General features: G+C 58.9%; 1 protein-coding gene across 1 annotated transcript in view; it reads left to right on the forward strand.

The window, feature by feature from the left end:
* Nucleotides 1–15038, forward strand: part of LOC137352703 (sodium/potassium-transporting ATPase subunit alpha-3-like) — a 163467-nt gene that overhangs the window by 137276 nt on the left and 11153 nt on the right. The window contains 4 exon segments of the mRNA XM_068018431.1: nucleotides 11887–11937; nucleotides 11940–11957; nucleotides 11960–11998; nucleotides 12001–12026. Coding sequence (XP_067874532.1) covers nucleotides 11887–11937; nucleotides 11940–11957; nucleotides 11960–11998; nucleotides 12001–12026 — 134 coding nt within the window.

Raw genomic sequence — 15038 nt, forward strand, 5'->3', positions numbered from 1 at the left:
GGGCGAGAGAGAGAGAGAGACAGAGGTCGTCGTGACCGGGGAATCATGGGTGAGAGAGAGACAGAGAGAGAGACAGAGGTCGTAGTGACCGGGGAATCACGGCAGAGAGAGAGAGAGAGACAGAGGTCGTAGTGACCGGGGAATCACGGGTGAGAGAGAGACTGAGGTCGTAATGACCGGGGAATCATGGGTGAGAGAGAGACAGAGAGAGAGACAGAGGTCGTAGTGACCGGGGAATCACGGCAGAGAGAGAGAGAGAGACAGAGGTCGTCGTGACCGGGGAATCACGGGTGAGAGAGAGAGAGAGTGACAGAGGTCGTAGTGACCGGGGAATCACGGGTGAGAGAGAGAGAGAGAGGTCGTAGTGACCGGGGAATCACGGGCGAGAGAGAGAGAGAGACAGAGGTCGTAGTGACCGGCGAATCACGGGCGAGAGAGAGAGAGACAGAGGTCGTAGTGACTGGGGAATCACGGGCGAGAGAGAGAGAGAGAGAGACAGAGTTCGTAGTGACCGGGGAATCACGGGCGAGAGAGAGAGAGACAGAGGTCGTAGTGACCGGGGAATCACGGGCGAGAGAGAGAGAGACAGAGGTCGTAGTGACCGGGGAATCACGGGCGAGAGAGACGGAGAGAGAGAGAGAGAGACAGAGAGAGAGAGAGACACAGAGGTCGTAGTGACCGGGGAATCACGGGTGAGAGAGAGAGAGAAAGAGACAGAGGTCGTAGTGACCGGGGAATCACGGGCGAGAGAGAGAGGTCGTAGTGACCGTGGAATCACGGGCGAGAGAGAGAGAGAGAGACAGAGGTCGTAGTGACCGGGGAATCACGGGTGAGAGAGAGAGAGAGAGACAGAGGTCGTAGTGACCGGGGAATCACGGGCGAGAGAGAGAGAGACAGAGGTCGTAGTGACCGGGGAATCACGGGCGAGAGAGAGAGAGAGAGAGACAGAGGTCGTAGTGACCGGGGAATCACGGGCGAGAGAGAGACAGAGAGAGAGAGAGAGACAGAGGTCGTAGTGACCGGGGAATCACGGGTGAGAGAGAGAGAGAGAGACAGAGGTCGTAGTGACCGGGGAATCACGGGCGAGAGAGAGAGAGACAGAGGTCGTAGTGACCGGGGAATCACGGGCGAGAGAGAGAGAGAGAGAGACAGAGGTCGTAGTGACCGGGGAATCACGGGCGAGAGAGAGACAGAGAGAGAGAGAGAGACAGAGGTCGTAGTGACCGGGGAATCACGGGTGAGAGAGAGAGAGAGAGAGAGAGAGACAGAGGTCGTAGTGACCGGGGAATCACGGGTGAGAGAGAGAGAGAGAGACAGAGACAGAGAGAGAGAGAGAGACAGAGGTCGTAGTGACCGGGGAATCACGGGTGAGAGAGAGAGAGAGAGAGAGAGAGAGACAGAGGTCGTAGTGACCGGGGAATCACGGGCGAGAGAGAGAGGTCGTAGTGACCGGGGAATCACGGGCGAGAGAGAGAGGTCGTAGTGACCGTGGAATCACGGGCCAGAGAGAGACAGAGAGAGAGAGAGAGACAGAGGTCGTAGTGACCGGGGAATCACGGGTGAGAGAGAGAGAGACAGAGAGAGAGAGAGAGACACAGAGGTCGTAGTGACTGGGGAATCACTGGCGAGAGAGGCAGAGGTCGTAGTGACCGGGGAATCACGGGTGAGAGAGAGAGACAGAGAGAGAGAGAGAGAGAGACAGAGGTCGTAGTGACCGGGGAATCACGGGTGAGAGACAGACAGAGGTCGTAGTGACTGGGGAATCACAGGCGAGAGAGACAGAGGTCGTAGTGACCGGGGACTCACGGGTGAGAGAGAGAGAGAGACAGAGGTCGTAGTGACCGGGGAATCACGGGTGAGAGACAGAGGTCGTAGTGACCGGGGAATCACGGGTGAGAGAGAGAGAGACAGAGGTCGTAGTGACCGGGGAATCACGGGTGAGAGAGAGACAGAGGTCGTAGTGACCGGGGAATCACGGGTGAGAGAGAGAGAGGTCGTAGTGACCGGGGAATCACGGGCGAGAGAGAGAGAGAGACAGAGGTCGTAGTGACCGGCGAATCACGGGCGAGAGAGAGAGAGACAGAGGTCGTAGTGACTGGGGAATCACGGGCGAGAGAGAGAGAGACAGAGTTCGTAGTGACCGGGGAATCACGGGCGAGAGAGAGAGAGACAGAGGTCGTAGTGACCGGGGAATCACGGGCGAGAGAGAGAGAGAGAGAGACAGAGTTCGTAGTGACCGGGGAATCACGGGCGAGAGAGAGAGAGACAGAGGTCGTAGTGACTGGGGAATCACGGGCGAGAGAGAGAGAGAGAGAGACAGAGTTCGTAGTGACCGGGGAATCACGGGCGAGAGAGAGAGAGACAGAGGTCGTAGTGACCGGGGAATCACGGGTGAGAGAGACGGAGAGAGAGAGAGAGACAGAGAGAGAGAGAGAGACAGAGGTCGTAGTGACCGGGGAATCACGGGTGAGAGAGAGAGAGAAAGAGACGGAGGTCGTAGTGACCGGGGAATCACGGGCGAGAGAGAGAGGTCGTAGTGACCGTGGAATCACGGGCGAGAGAGAGAGAGACAGAGGTCGTAGTGACCGGGGAATCACGGGTGAGAGAGAGACAGAGGTCGTAGTGACCAGGGAATCACGGGTGAGAGAGAGAGAGAGAGAGAGACAGAGGTCGTAGTGACCGGGGAATCACGGGTGAGAGAGAGAGAGAGAGAGACAGAGAGAGAGAGACAGAGGTCGTAGTGACCGGGGAATCACGGGTGAGAGAGAGAGAGAGAGAGAGAGAGAGAGACAGAGGTCGTAGTGACCGGGGAATCACGGGCGAGAGAGAGAGGTCGTAGTGACCGGGGAATCACGGGCGAGAGAGAGAGGTCGTAGTGACCGTGGAATCACGGGCCAGAGAGAGACAGAGAGAGAGAGAGACAGAGGTCGTAGTGACCGGGGAATCACGGGTGAGAGAGAGAGAGAGAGAGACACAGAGGTCGTAGTGACTGGGGAATCACTGGCGAGAGAGACAGAGGTCGTAGTGACCGGGGAATCACGGGTGAGAGAGAGAGACAGAGAGAGAGAGAGAGAGACAGAGGTCGTAGTGACCGGGGAATCACGGGTGAGAGACAGACAGAGGTCGTAGTGACTGGGGAATCACAGGCGAGAGAGACAGAGGTCGTAGTGACCGGGGACTCACGGGTGAGAGAGAGAGAGAGAGAGAGACAGAGGTCGTAGTGACCGGGGAATCACGGGTGAGAGACAGACAGAGGTCGTAGTGACCGGGGAATCACGGGTGAGAGACAGAGGTCGTAGTGACCGGGGAATCACGGGTGAGAGAGAGAGAGACAGAGGTCGTAGTGACCGGGGAATCACGGGTGAGAGAGAGACAGAGGTCGTAGTGACCGGGGAATCACGGGTGAGAGAGAGAGAGGTCGTAGTGACCGGGGAATCACGGGCGAGAGAGACAGAGGTCGTAGTGACCGGCGAATCACGGGCGAGAGAGAGAGAGACAGAGGTCGTAGTGACTGGGGAATCACGGGCGAGAGAGAGAGAGAGAGAGAGAGACAGAGTTCGTAGTGACCGGGGAATCACGGGCGAGAGAGAGAGAGACAGAGGTCGTAGTGACCGGGGAATCACGGGCGAGAGAGAGAGAGAGAGAGACAGAGTTCGTAGTGACCGGGGAATCACGGGCGAGAGAGAGAGAGACAGAGGTCGTAGTGACTGGGGAATCACGGGCGAGAGAGAGAGAGAGAGAGACAGAGTTCGTAGTGACCGGGGAATCACGGGAGAGAGAGAGAGAGACAGAGTTCGTAGTGACCGGGGAATCACGGGCGAGAGAGAGAGAGACAGAGGTCGTAGTGACCGGGGAATCACGGGCGAGAGAGAGAGAGACAGAGGTCGTAGTGACCGGGGAATCACGGGCGAGAGAGACGGAGAGAGAGGGAGAGACAGAGAGAGAGAGAGAGACAGAGGTCGTAGTGACCGGGGAATCACGGGTGAGAGAGAGAGAGAAAGAGACGGAGGTCGTAGTGACCGGGGAATCACGGGCGAGAGAGAGAGGTCGTAGTGACCGTGGAATCACGGGCGAGAGAGAGAGAGAGAGACAGAGGTCGTAGTGACCGGGGAATCACGGGTGAGAGAGAGACAGAGGTCGTAGTGACCAGGGAATCACGGGTGAGAGAGAGAGAGAGAGAGAGACAGAGGTCGTAGTGACCGGGGAATCACGGGCGAGAGAGAGAGAGAGAGAGACAGAGGTCGTAGTGACCGGGGAATCACGGGCGAGAGAGAGAGAGACAGAGGTCGTAGTGACAGGGGAATCACGGGCGAGAGAGAGAGAGAGAGAGACAGAGGTCGTAGTGACCGGGGAATCACGGGCGAGAGAGAGAGAGAGACAGAGGTCGTAGTGACCGGGGAATCACGGGTGAGAGAGAGAGAGAGAGACAGAGGTCGTAGTGACCGGGGAATCACGGGTGAGAGAGAGAGAGAGAGACAGAGAGAGAGAGAGAGACACAGAGGTCGTAGTGACTGGGGAATCACTGGCGAGAGAGACAGAGGTCGTAGTGACCGGGGAATCACGGGTGAGAGAGAGAGACAGAGAGAGAGAGAGAGACAGAGGTCGTAGTGACCGGGGAATCACGGGTGAGAGAGAGAGAGAGAGACAGATGTCGTAGTGACCGGGGAATCACGGGTGACAGACAGACAGAGGTCGTAGTGACCGGGGAATCACGGGTGAGAGACAGAGGTCGTAGTGACCGGGGAATCACGGGTGAGAGAGAGAGAGACAGAGGTCGTAGTGACCGGGGAATCACGGGTGAGAGAGAGACAGAGGTCGTAGTGACCGGGGAATCACGGGTGAGAGAGAGAGAGACAGAGGTCGTAGTGACCGGGGAATCACGGGTGAGAGAGAGACAGAGGTCGTAGTGACCGGGGAATCACGGGCGAGAGAGAGAGGTCGTAGTGACCGTGGAATCACGGGCGAGAGAGAGAGAGAGAGACAGAGGTCGTAGTGACCGGGGAATCACGGGTGAGAGAGAGACAGAGGTCGTAGTGACCAGGGAATCACGGGTGAGAGAGAGAGAGAGAGAGAGACAGAGGTCGTAGTGACCGGGGAATCACGGGCGAGAGAGAGAGAGAGAGAGACAGAGGTCGTAGTGACCGGGGAATCACGGGCGAGAGAGAGAGAGACAGAGGTCGTAGTGACAGGGGAATCACGGGCGAGAGAGAGAGAGAGAGAGACAGAGGTCGTAGTGACCGGGGAATCACGGGCGAGAGAGAGAGAGAGACAGAGGTCGTAGTGACCGGGGAATCACGGGTGAGAGAGAGAGAGAGAGACAGAGGTCGTAGTGACCGGGGAATCACGGGTGAGAGAGAGAGAGAGAGACAGAGAGAGAGAGAGAGACACAGAGGTCGTAGTGACTGGGGAATCACTGGCGAGAGAGACAGAGGTCGTAGTGACCGGGGAATCACGGGTGAGAGAGAGAGACAGAGAGAGAGAGAGAGACAGAGGTCGTAGTGACCGGGGAATCACGGGTGAGAGAGAGAGAGAGAGACAGAGGTCGTAGTGACCGGGGAATCACGGGTGACAGACAGACAGAGGTCGTAGTGACCGGGGAATCACGGGTGAGAGACAGAGGTCGTAGTGACCGGGGAATCACGGGTGAGAGAGAGAGAGACAGAGGTCGTAGTGACCGGGGAATCACGGGTGAGAGAGAGACAGAGGTCGTAGTGACCGGGGAATCACGGGTGAGAGAGAGAGAGACAGAGGTCGTAGTGACCGGGGAATCACGGGTGAGAGAGAGACAGAGGTCGTAGTGACCGGGGAATCACGGGTGAGAGAGAGAGAGAGACAGAGGTCGTAGTGACCGGGGAATCACGGGTGAGAGAGAGACAGAGGTCGTAGTGACCGGGGAATCACGGGTGAGAGAGAGAGAGAGACAGAGGTCGTAGTGACCGGGGAATCACGGGCGAGAGAGAGAGAGAGAGAGAGAGACAGAGGTCATAGTGACCGCGGAATCACGGGTGAGAGAGAGAGAGAGAGACAGAGGTCGTAGTGACCGGGGAATCACGGGCGAGAGAGAGAGAGAGACAGAGGTCGTCGTGACCGGGGAATCACAGGCGAGAGAGAGAGAGAGACAGAGGTCGTAGTGACCGGGGAATCACAGGCGAGAGAGAGAGAGAGACAGAGGTCGTAGTGACCGGCGAATCACGGCAGAGAGAGAGAGAGAGACAGAGGTCGTAGTGACCGGGGAATCACAGGCGAGAGAGAGAGAGAGACAGAGGTCGTAGTGACCGGCGAATCACGGGCGAGAGAGAGAGAGAGACAGAGGTCGTAGTGACTGGGGAATCACGGGCGAGAGAGAGAGACAGAGTTCGTAGTGACCGGGGAATCACGGGCGAGAGAGAGAGAGACAGAGGTCGGAGTGACCGGGGAATCACGGGTGAGAGAGAGAGAGAGAAAGAGACAGAGGTCGTAGTGACCGGGGAATCACGGGCGAGAGAGAGAGAGACAGAGGTCGTAGTGACCGGGGAATCACGGGCGAGAGAGAGAGACAGAGTTCGTAGTGACCGGGGAATCACGGGCGAGAGAGAGAGAGACAGAGGTCGTAGTGACCGGGGAATCACGGGCGAGAGAGAGAGAGAGAAAGAGACAGAGGTCGTAGTGACCGGGGAATCACGGGCGAGAGAGAGAGAGAGAAAGAGACAGAGGTCGTAGTGACCGGGGAATCACGGGCGAGAGAGAGAGAGAGAAAGAGACAGAGGTCGTAGTGACCGGGGAATCACGGCAGAGAGAGAGAGAGAGAGAGACAGAGGTCGTAGTGACCGGGGAGTCACGGCAGAGAGAGAGAGAGAGACAGAGGTCGTAGTGACCGGCGAATCACGGGCGAGAGAGAGAGAGACAGAGGTCGTAGTGACCGGGGAATCACGGGCGAGAGAGAGAGAGACAGAGGTCATAGTGACCGGGGAATCACGGGCAAGAGAGAGAGACAGAGGTCGTAGTGACCGGGGAATCACGGGCGAGAGAGAGAGAGACAGAGGTCGTAGTGACCGGGGAATCACGGGCGAGAGAGACGGAGAGAGAGAGAGAGACAGAAGTCGTAGTGACCGGGGAATCACGGGCGAGAGAGAGAGAGAGAGAGGTCGTAGTGACCGGGGAATCACGGGTGAGAGAGAGAGAGAAAGAGACAGAGGTCGTAGTGACCGGGGAATCACGGGCGAGAGAGAGAGAGAGAGACAGAGGTCGTAGTGACCGGGGAATCACGGGCGAGAGAGAGAGAGAGAGACAGAGGTCGTAGTGACCAGGGAATCACGGGTGAGAGAGAGAGAGAGAGAGACAGAGGTCGTAGTGACCGGGGAATCACGGGCGAGAGAGAGAGAGAGAGACAGAGGTCGTAGTGACCGGGGAATCACGGGCGAGAGAGAGAGAGACAGAGGTCGTAGTGACCGGGGAATCACGGGCGAGAGAGAGAGAGAGAGAGACAGAGGTCGTAGTGACCGGGGAATCACGGGCGAGACAGAGACAGAGAGAGAGAGAGAGAGACAGAGGTCGTAGTGACCGGGGAATCACGGGTGAGAGAGAGAGAGAGAGAGAGAGAGACAGAGGTCGTAGTGACCGGGGAATCACGGGCGAGAGAGAGAGGTCGTAGTGACCGGGGAATCACGGGCGAGAGAGAGAGGTCGTAGTGACCGGGGAATCACGGGCGAGAGAGAGAGGTCGTAGTGACCGGGGAATCACGGGTGAGAGACAGACAGAGGTCGTAGTGACCGGGGAATCACAGGCGAGAGAGAGTGAGAGAGACAGAGGTCGTAGTGACCGGGGAATCACGGGTGAGAGAGAGAGAGAGAGAGAGAGACAGAGGTCGTAGTGACCGGGGAATCACGGGTGAGAGAGAGAGAGAGAGAGAGAGACAGAGGTCGTAGTGACCGGGGAATCACGGGCGAGAGAGAGACAGAGAGAGAGAGAGAGAGACAGAGGTCGTAGTGACCGGGGAATCACGGGTGAGAGAGAGAGAGAGAGAGAGAGAGACAGAGGTCGTAGTGACCGGGGAATCACGGGCGAGAGAGAGAGGTCGTAGTGACCGGGGAATCACGGGCGAGAGAGAGAGGTCGTAGTGACCGGGGAATCACGGGCGAGAGAGAGAGGTCGTAGTGACCGGGGAATCACGGGCGAGAGAGAGAGGTCGTAGTGACCGGGGAATCACAGGCGAGAGAGAGTGAGAGAGACAGAGGTCGTAGTGACCGGGGAATCACGGGTGAGAGAGAGAGAGAGAGAGAGAGACAGAGGTCGTAGTGACCAGGGAATCACGGGTGAGAGAGAGAGAGAGAGAGACAGAGGTCGTAGTGACCGGGGAATCACGGGCGAGAGAGAGAGAGAGAGAGACAGAGGTCGTAGTGACCAGGGAATCACGGGCGAGAGAGAGAGAGACAGAGGTCGTAGTGACCGGGGAATCACGGGCGAGAGAGAGAGAGAGACAGAGGTCGTAGTGACCGGGGAATCACGGGCGAGAGAGAGACAGAGAGAGAGAGAGAGAGACAGAGGTCGTAGTGACCGGGGAATCACGGGTGAGAGAGAGAGAGAGAGAGAGACAGAGGTCGTAGTGACCGGGGAATCACGGGCGAGAGAGAGAGGTCGTAGTGACCGGGGAATCACGGGCGAGAGAGAGAGGTCGTAGTGACCGGGGAATCACGGGTGAGAGACAGACAGAGGTCGTAGTGACCGGGGAATCACAGGCGAGAGAGAGTGAGAGAGACAGAGGTCGTAGTGACCGGGGAATCACGGGTGAGAGAGAGAGAGAGAGAGAGAGACAGAGGTCGTAGTGACCGGGGAATCACGGGTGAGAGAGAGAGAGAGACAGAGGTCGTAGTGACCGGGGAATCATGGGTGAGAGAGAGAGAGACAGAGGTCGTAGTGACCGGGGAATCACGGGTGAGAGAGAGAGAGAGACAGAGGTCGTAGTGACCGGGGAATCACGGGCGAGAGAGAGAGAGAGAGAGACAGAGGTCGTAGTGACCGGGGAATCATGGGTGAGAGAGAGAGAGAGACAGAGGTCGTAGTGACCGGGGAATCACGGGTGAGAGAGAGAGAGAGAGACAGAGGTCGTAGTGACCGCGGAATCACGGGTGAGAGAGAGAGAGAGAGACAGAGGTCGTAGTGACCGCGGAATCACGGGTGAGAGAGAGAGAGAGAGACAGGGGTCGTAGTGACCGGGGAATCAGGGGCGAGAGAGAGAGAGAGACAGAGGTCGTAGTGACCGGGGAATCACGGGCGATGAGAGAGAGAGAGACAGAGGTCGTCGTGACCGGGGAATCACGGGCGAGAGAGAGAGAGAGACAGAGGTCGTAGTGACCGGGGAATCACGGGCGAGAGAGAGAGAGAGACAGAGGTCGTAGTGACTGGGGAATCACGGGCGAGAGAGAGAGAGAGAGAGACAGAGTTCGTAGTGACCGGAAAATCACGGGCGAGAGAGAGAGAGACAGAGGTCGTAGTGACCGGGAATCACGGGCGAGAGAGACGGAGAGAGAGAGAGAGACAGAGGTCGTAGTGACCGGGGAATCACGGGTGAGAGAGAGAGAGAAAGAGACAGAGGTCGTAGTGACCGGGAATCACGGGCGAGAGAGAGAGGTCGTAGTGACCGTGGAATCACGGGCGAGAGAGAGAGAGAGAGACAGAGGTCGTAGTGACCGGGGAATCACGGGCGAGAGAGAGAGGTCGTAGTGACCGGGGAATCACGGGCGAGAGAGGAGAGGTCGTAGTGACCGGGGAATCACGGGTGAGAGAGAGAGAGAGAGAGACAGAGGTCGTAGTGACCGGGGAATCACGGGCGAGAGAGAGAGAGAGAGACAGAGGTCGTAGTGACCGGGGAATCACGGGCGAGAGAGAGAGAGACAGAGGTCGTAGTGACCGGGGAATCACGGGCGAGAGAGAGAGAGAGAGACAGAGGTCGTAGTGACCGTGGAATCACGGGCGAGAGAGAGACAGAGAGAGAGAGAGACAGAGGTCGTAGTGACCGGGGAATCACGGGCGAGAGAGAGAGGTCGTAGTGACCGGGGAATCACGGGCGAGAGAGAGAGGTCGTAGTGACCGGGAATCACGGTGAGAGACAGACAGAGGTCGTAGTGACCGGGAATCACGGGTGAGAGAGAGACAGAGAGAGAGAGAGACAGAGGTCGTAGTGACCGGGGAATCACGGGCGAGAGAGAGAGGTCGTAGTGACCGGGGAATCACGGCGAGAGAGAGAGGTCGTAGTGACCGGGGGAATCACGGGTGAGAGACAGACAGAGGTCGTAGTGACCGGGGAATCACAGGCGAGAGAGAGTGAGAGAGACAGAGGTCGTTAGTGACCGGGGAATCACGGGTGAGAGAGAGAGAGAGAGAGAGAGACAGAGGGTCGTAGTGACCGGGGAATCACGGGTGAGAGAGAGAGAGAGAGAGAGAGAGACAGAGGTCGTAGTGACCGGGGAATCACGGGCGAGAGAGAGAGGTCGTAGTGACCGGGGAATCACGGGGCGAGAGAGAGAGGTCGTAGTGACCGGGGAATCACGGGTGAGAGAGAGAGAGAGAGACAGAGAGAGAGAGAGAGCACAGAGGTCGTAGTGACCGGGGAATCACGGGTGAGAGACAGACAGAGGTCGTAGTGACTGGGGAATCACAGGCGAGAGAGACAGAGGTCGTAGTGACCAGGGAATCACGGTGAAGAGAGAGAGAGAGAGAGACAGAGGTCGTAGTGACCGGGGAATCACGGTGAGAGACAGACAAAGGTCGTAGTGACCGGGGAATCACGGGTGAGAAACAGAGGTCGTAGTGACCGGGGAATCACGGTGTGAGAGAGAGACAGAGGTCTAGTGACCGGGGAATCACGGGTGAGAGAGAGAGGTCGTAGTGACCGGGAATCACGGGTGAGAGACAGACAGAGGTCGTAGTGACGCGGAATCACGGGTGAGACAGACAGAGGTCTATTGACCTGGATATCACGGTGAGAGAGAGAGAGAGAGAGAGAGACAGAGGTCGTAGTGACCGGGGAATCACGGGCGAGAGAGAGAGGTCGTAGTGACCGGGGAATCACGGGCGAGAGAGAGAGGTCGTAGTGACCGTGGAATCACGGGTGAGAGAGAGAGAGAGACAGAGAGAGTGAGAGAGACACAGAGGTCGTAGTGACGGGATCACGGGTGAAGACAGACAGAGGTCGTAGTGACTGGGAATCACAGGCGAGAGAGACAGAGGTCGTAGTGACGGGGAATCACGGGTGAGAGACAGACAAAGGTCGTAGTGACCGGAATCACGGGTGAGAAACAGAGGTCGTAGTGACCGGGAATCACGGTGAGAGAGAGTCAGAGGTCGTAGTGACCGGGAATCACGGGTGAGAGAGAGAGAGGTCGTAGTGACCGGGGAATCACGGGTGAGAGACAGACAGAGGTCGTAGTGACCGGGGAATCACAGGCGAGAGAGAGTGAGAGAGACAGAGGTCGTAGTGACCGGGAATCACGGGTGAGAGACAGACAGAGGTCGTAGTGACCGGGGAATCACAGGCGAGAGAGAGTGAGAGAGACAGAGGTCGTAGTGACCGGGAATCACAGGCGAGAGAGAGTGAGAGAGACAGAGGTCGTAGTGACCGGGGAATCACGGGTGAGAGACAGACAGAGGTCGTAGTGACCGGGAATCACGGGTGAGAGAGAGACAGAGGTCGTAGTGACCAGGGGTATCACGGGTGAGAGAGAGACAGGAGTTTGTGGTGACTTGGACTGAGTGATTGATGGTAGGAGGCGGAGTGAGGCCGTTACGGTATTGGGGAGGAGGGAGTGAGTGAGAGGGGATAGAATAAGGGAGACAGTTAGAGAGGTGGAGGGACTGAGTGAGTGATGCTACTTCCTTTTACCCATTCCCATTACCTTCTTCCCATTCCAGTAATGATCCATGCACTGAGGTTCTTCGCCTATTTTTGTAATCCTGGCGAGAATGCTTCCTCCCGAAAAACCTGGTGGAATCCGCCTGCACTGGGACGACAGGAATGTGAATGACTGGAGGACAGTTACGGACAGCAGTGGGTGAGTGAGAAACCTCCAAAACCCCCCTCCTCTCCTCCTCCTCCACTCCCCCTCCACAACCTCCCCTCTCCTCTCTCCATCCTCCCTCCCTAACTCCTCCTCTCCACTCTCTCCACTCCCCCTCCAAACCCCCCTCCCTCTATCCGCCCCCTCTCTCCTCCAAACCCTCCACCTCATCCTCCTCCATCCTCCCTCCAAACCCTCCCTCTCTCTCTCCTCACTCTCCCCTCCAAACCTCTCCTCTCTCCTCCTCCACTCACCTCCAACCCCCCCTCATCCACCCTCCACTCCCCACCCACAACCTCCCCTCTCCTCCTCCATCCACCCTCCAAACCCTCCAATCCTCCACCACTCCCCCTCCAAACCTCCCTCTCCCTCCTCCACTCCCCCCCACAACCTCCCCTCCTCCTCCTCCACCCCCTCCCACACCCCCCCTCCACCCTCCACTCCCCCTCCAAACCCCCCCCCACACCTCCACCACTCCCCCCACACCACCCACCCCCCTACCCCCCCACCCCCCACCACAACCTCCCCTCACCACCTCCACTCCCCCTCCACAACCTCCCCCTCCTCCTCCACCCCCCCTCCACAACCCCCCACTACTCCTCCATCCTCCCCTCTACTCCTCCATCACCCCACACCCACCACCACCCTCCACACCCTCCTCACCACTCCTCCAACCTCCCTCCACAACCCTCCCCCCTCACGCCTCCTCCCACTCCTCCTCCACCACCTCCCTTCTACTCCTCCCACCTCCCTCACAACCTCCCTCACCACTCCTCCACACCCTCCCTCTCCACTCTCCACACCTCCCTCTCCACTCCACCACACCCTCCCCTCCACAACCTCCCATCTACTCCTCCATCCTCCCTCCACACCCTCCCTCCACACCCCTCCCTCCACAACCCTCCCTCCACACCCTCCCTCTCCACTCTCCATCCTCCCTCCACACCCTCCCTCTCCACTCCTCCATTCTCCCTCCACACCCTCCCTCTCTCCTCCCTCACTGCCCCTCCAAACCCTACCTCTCTACACCCTCCCCCTCGACACTCTCCCTCTCTACTCCTCCACTCCCCCTCCAGACCGTCCCCTCAACTCCTCCACTCCCCCTCTAAACCCTCGCTCTCCACACCCTCGCTCTCCACACCCTCGCTCTCCACACCTCCGCTCTCCACACCCTCGCTCTCCACACCCTCGCTCTCCACACCCTCGCTCTCCACACCCTCGCTCTCCACACCCTCGCTCTCCACACCCGCTCTCCACACCCCTCGCTCTCCACACCCTCGCTCTCCACACCCTCGCTCTCCACACCCTCGCTCTCCACACCCCCTCTCACACCCTTACCCCGCTCTCCACACCCTCGCTCTCCACACCCTCGCTCACCACCACCCTCCCACTCCACACCCTCCCACCCACACCCCTCCCACCCACACCCTCCCACTCCACACCCTCCCCACTCCACACCCTCCCACCCCCACCCCCCCACCCACACCCCACCCACCCACACCCTCCCCACTCCACACTTCCCTAACCACACTTCCCTATCCACACTTCCCCTATCCACACTTCCCAATCCACACTTCCCTATCCACACTTTCCCTATCCACACCCTCCCACTCAACCCTCCACTCCCCCTCCACAGCCTCCCTCTCCACACCCCACCCACTCTACTCCACCACACCCCCTCCACACCCTCGTTCTCTACTCCTCCACTCCCTCTCCACACCCTCCCCTCTCCACACCCACCCTCTCCACACCCACCCCTCTCCACTCCTCCACTCCCTCTCCACTCCTCCACTCCCCTCTCCACTCCTCCACTCCCCTCTCCACTCCTTCACTCCCCTCTCCACTCCTCCACACCCTCCCTCCACTCCTCCACACCCTCCCTCTCCACTCCTCCACACCCTCCCTCTCCACTCCTCCACACCCTCCCTCCACACCTCCACACCCTCCCTCTCCACTCCTCCACACCCTCCCCTCTCCACTCCTCCACTCCCCTCTCCACTCCTCCACTCCCCTCTCAACACCCTCCCTCTCCACTCCTCCACACCCTCCCTCTCCACTCCTCCACACCCTCCCTCTCCACTCCTCCACACCCTCCCTCTTCACTCCTCCACTCCCTCTCCACACCCTCCCCTCTCCACACCCTCCCCTCTCCACACCCTCCCCTCTCCACACCCTCCCCACTCCACACCCCCCCTCTCCACCCCTCCACTCCCCTCTCCACACCCTCCCTCTCCACACAATTCCCTCTCCACTCCTCTATTCCCCCTCCAATCCTTCCCTCTCCACTCCTCCATTCCCCCTCCACACCTTCCCTCTCCATTCCCTCCGTACCCCCTCCACACCCTCTCTCTCCATTCCCTCCGAACCCCCTCCACACCCTCCCTCTCCATTCCCTCCATTCCCCCTCCTCACCCTCCCTCTCCATTCCCTCCAAACCCCCTCCACACCCTCCCTCTCCATTCCCTCCATTCCCCCTCCACACCCTCCCTCTCCATTCCCTCCATTCCCTCTCCACACCCTCCCTCTCCATTCCCTCCATTCCCCCTCCTCACCCTCCCTCTCCATTCCCTCCAAACCCCCTCCACACCCTCCCTCTCCATTCCCTCCATTCCCCTCCACACCCTCTCTCTCCATTCCCTCTGAACACCTCCTCAACACACCCTCCCTCTCCATTCCCTCCATTCCCCCTCCACACCCTCCCTCTCCATTCCCTCCATTCCCCTCCACACCCTCCCTCTCCATTCCCTCCATTCCCCCTCCACACCCTTCCTCTCCATTCCTCCATTCCCCCTCCACACCTCCCTCTCCATTCCCTCCATTCCCCCTCCACACCCTCCCCTCTCCATTCCCTCCGAACCCCCTCCACACCCTCCCTCTCCATTCCCTCCATTCCCCCTCCACACCCTCTCTCTCCATTCCCTCTGAACACCCTCCACACCCTCCCTCTCCATTCCCTCCATTCCCCCTCCACACCCTCCCTCTCCATTCCCTCCGAACCTTCTCCAC

This window comes from Heterodontus francisci, chromosome 39, assembly GCF_036365525.1.
Source record: "Heterodontus francisci isolate sHetFra1 chromosome 39, sHetFra1.hap1, whole genome shotgun sequence".
Classification (NCBI taxonomy): Eukaryota; Metazoa; Chordata; class Chondrichthyes; order Heterodontiformes; family Heterodontidae; genus Heterodontus; species Heterodontus francisci.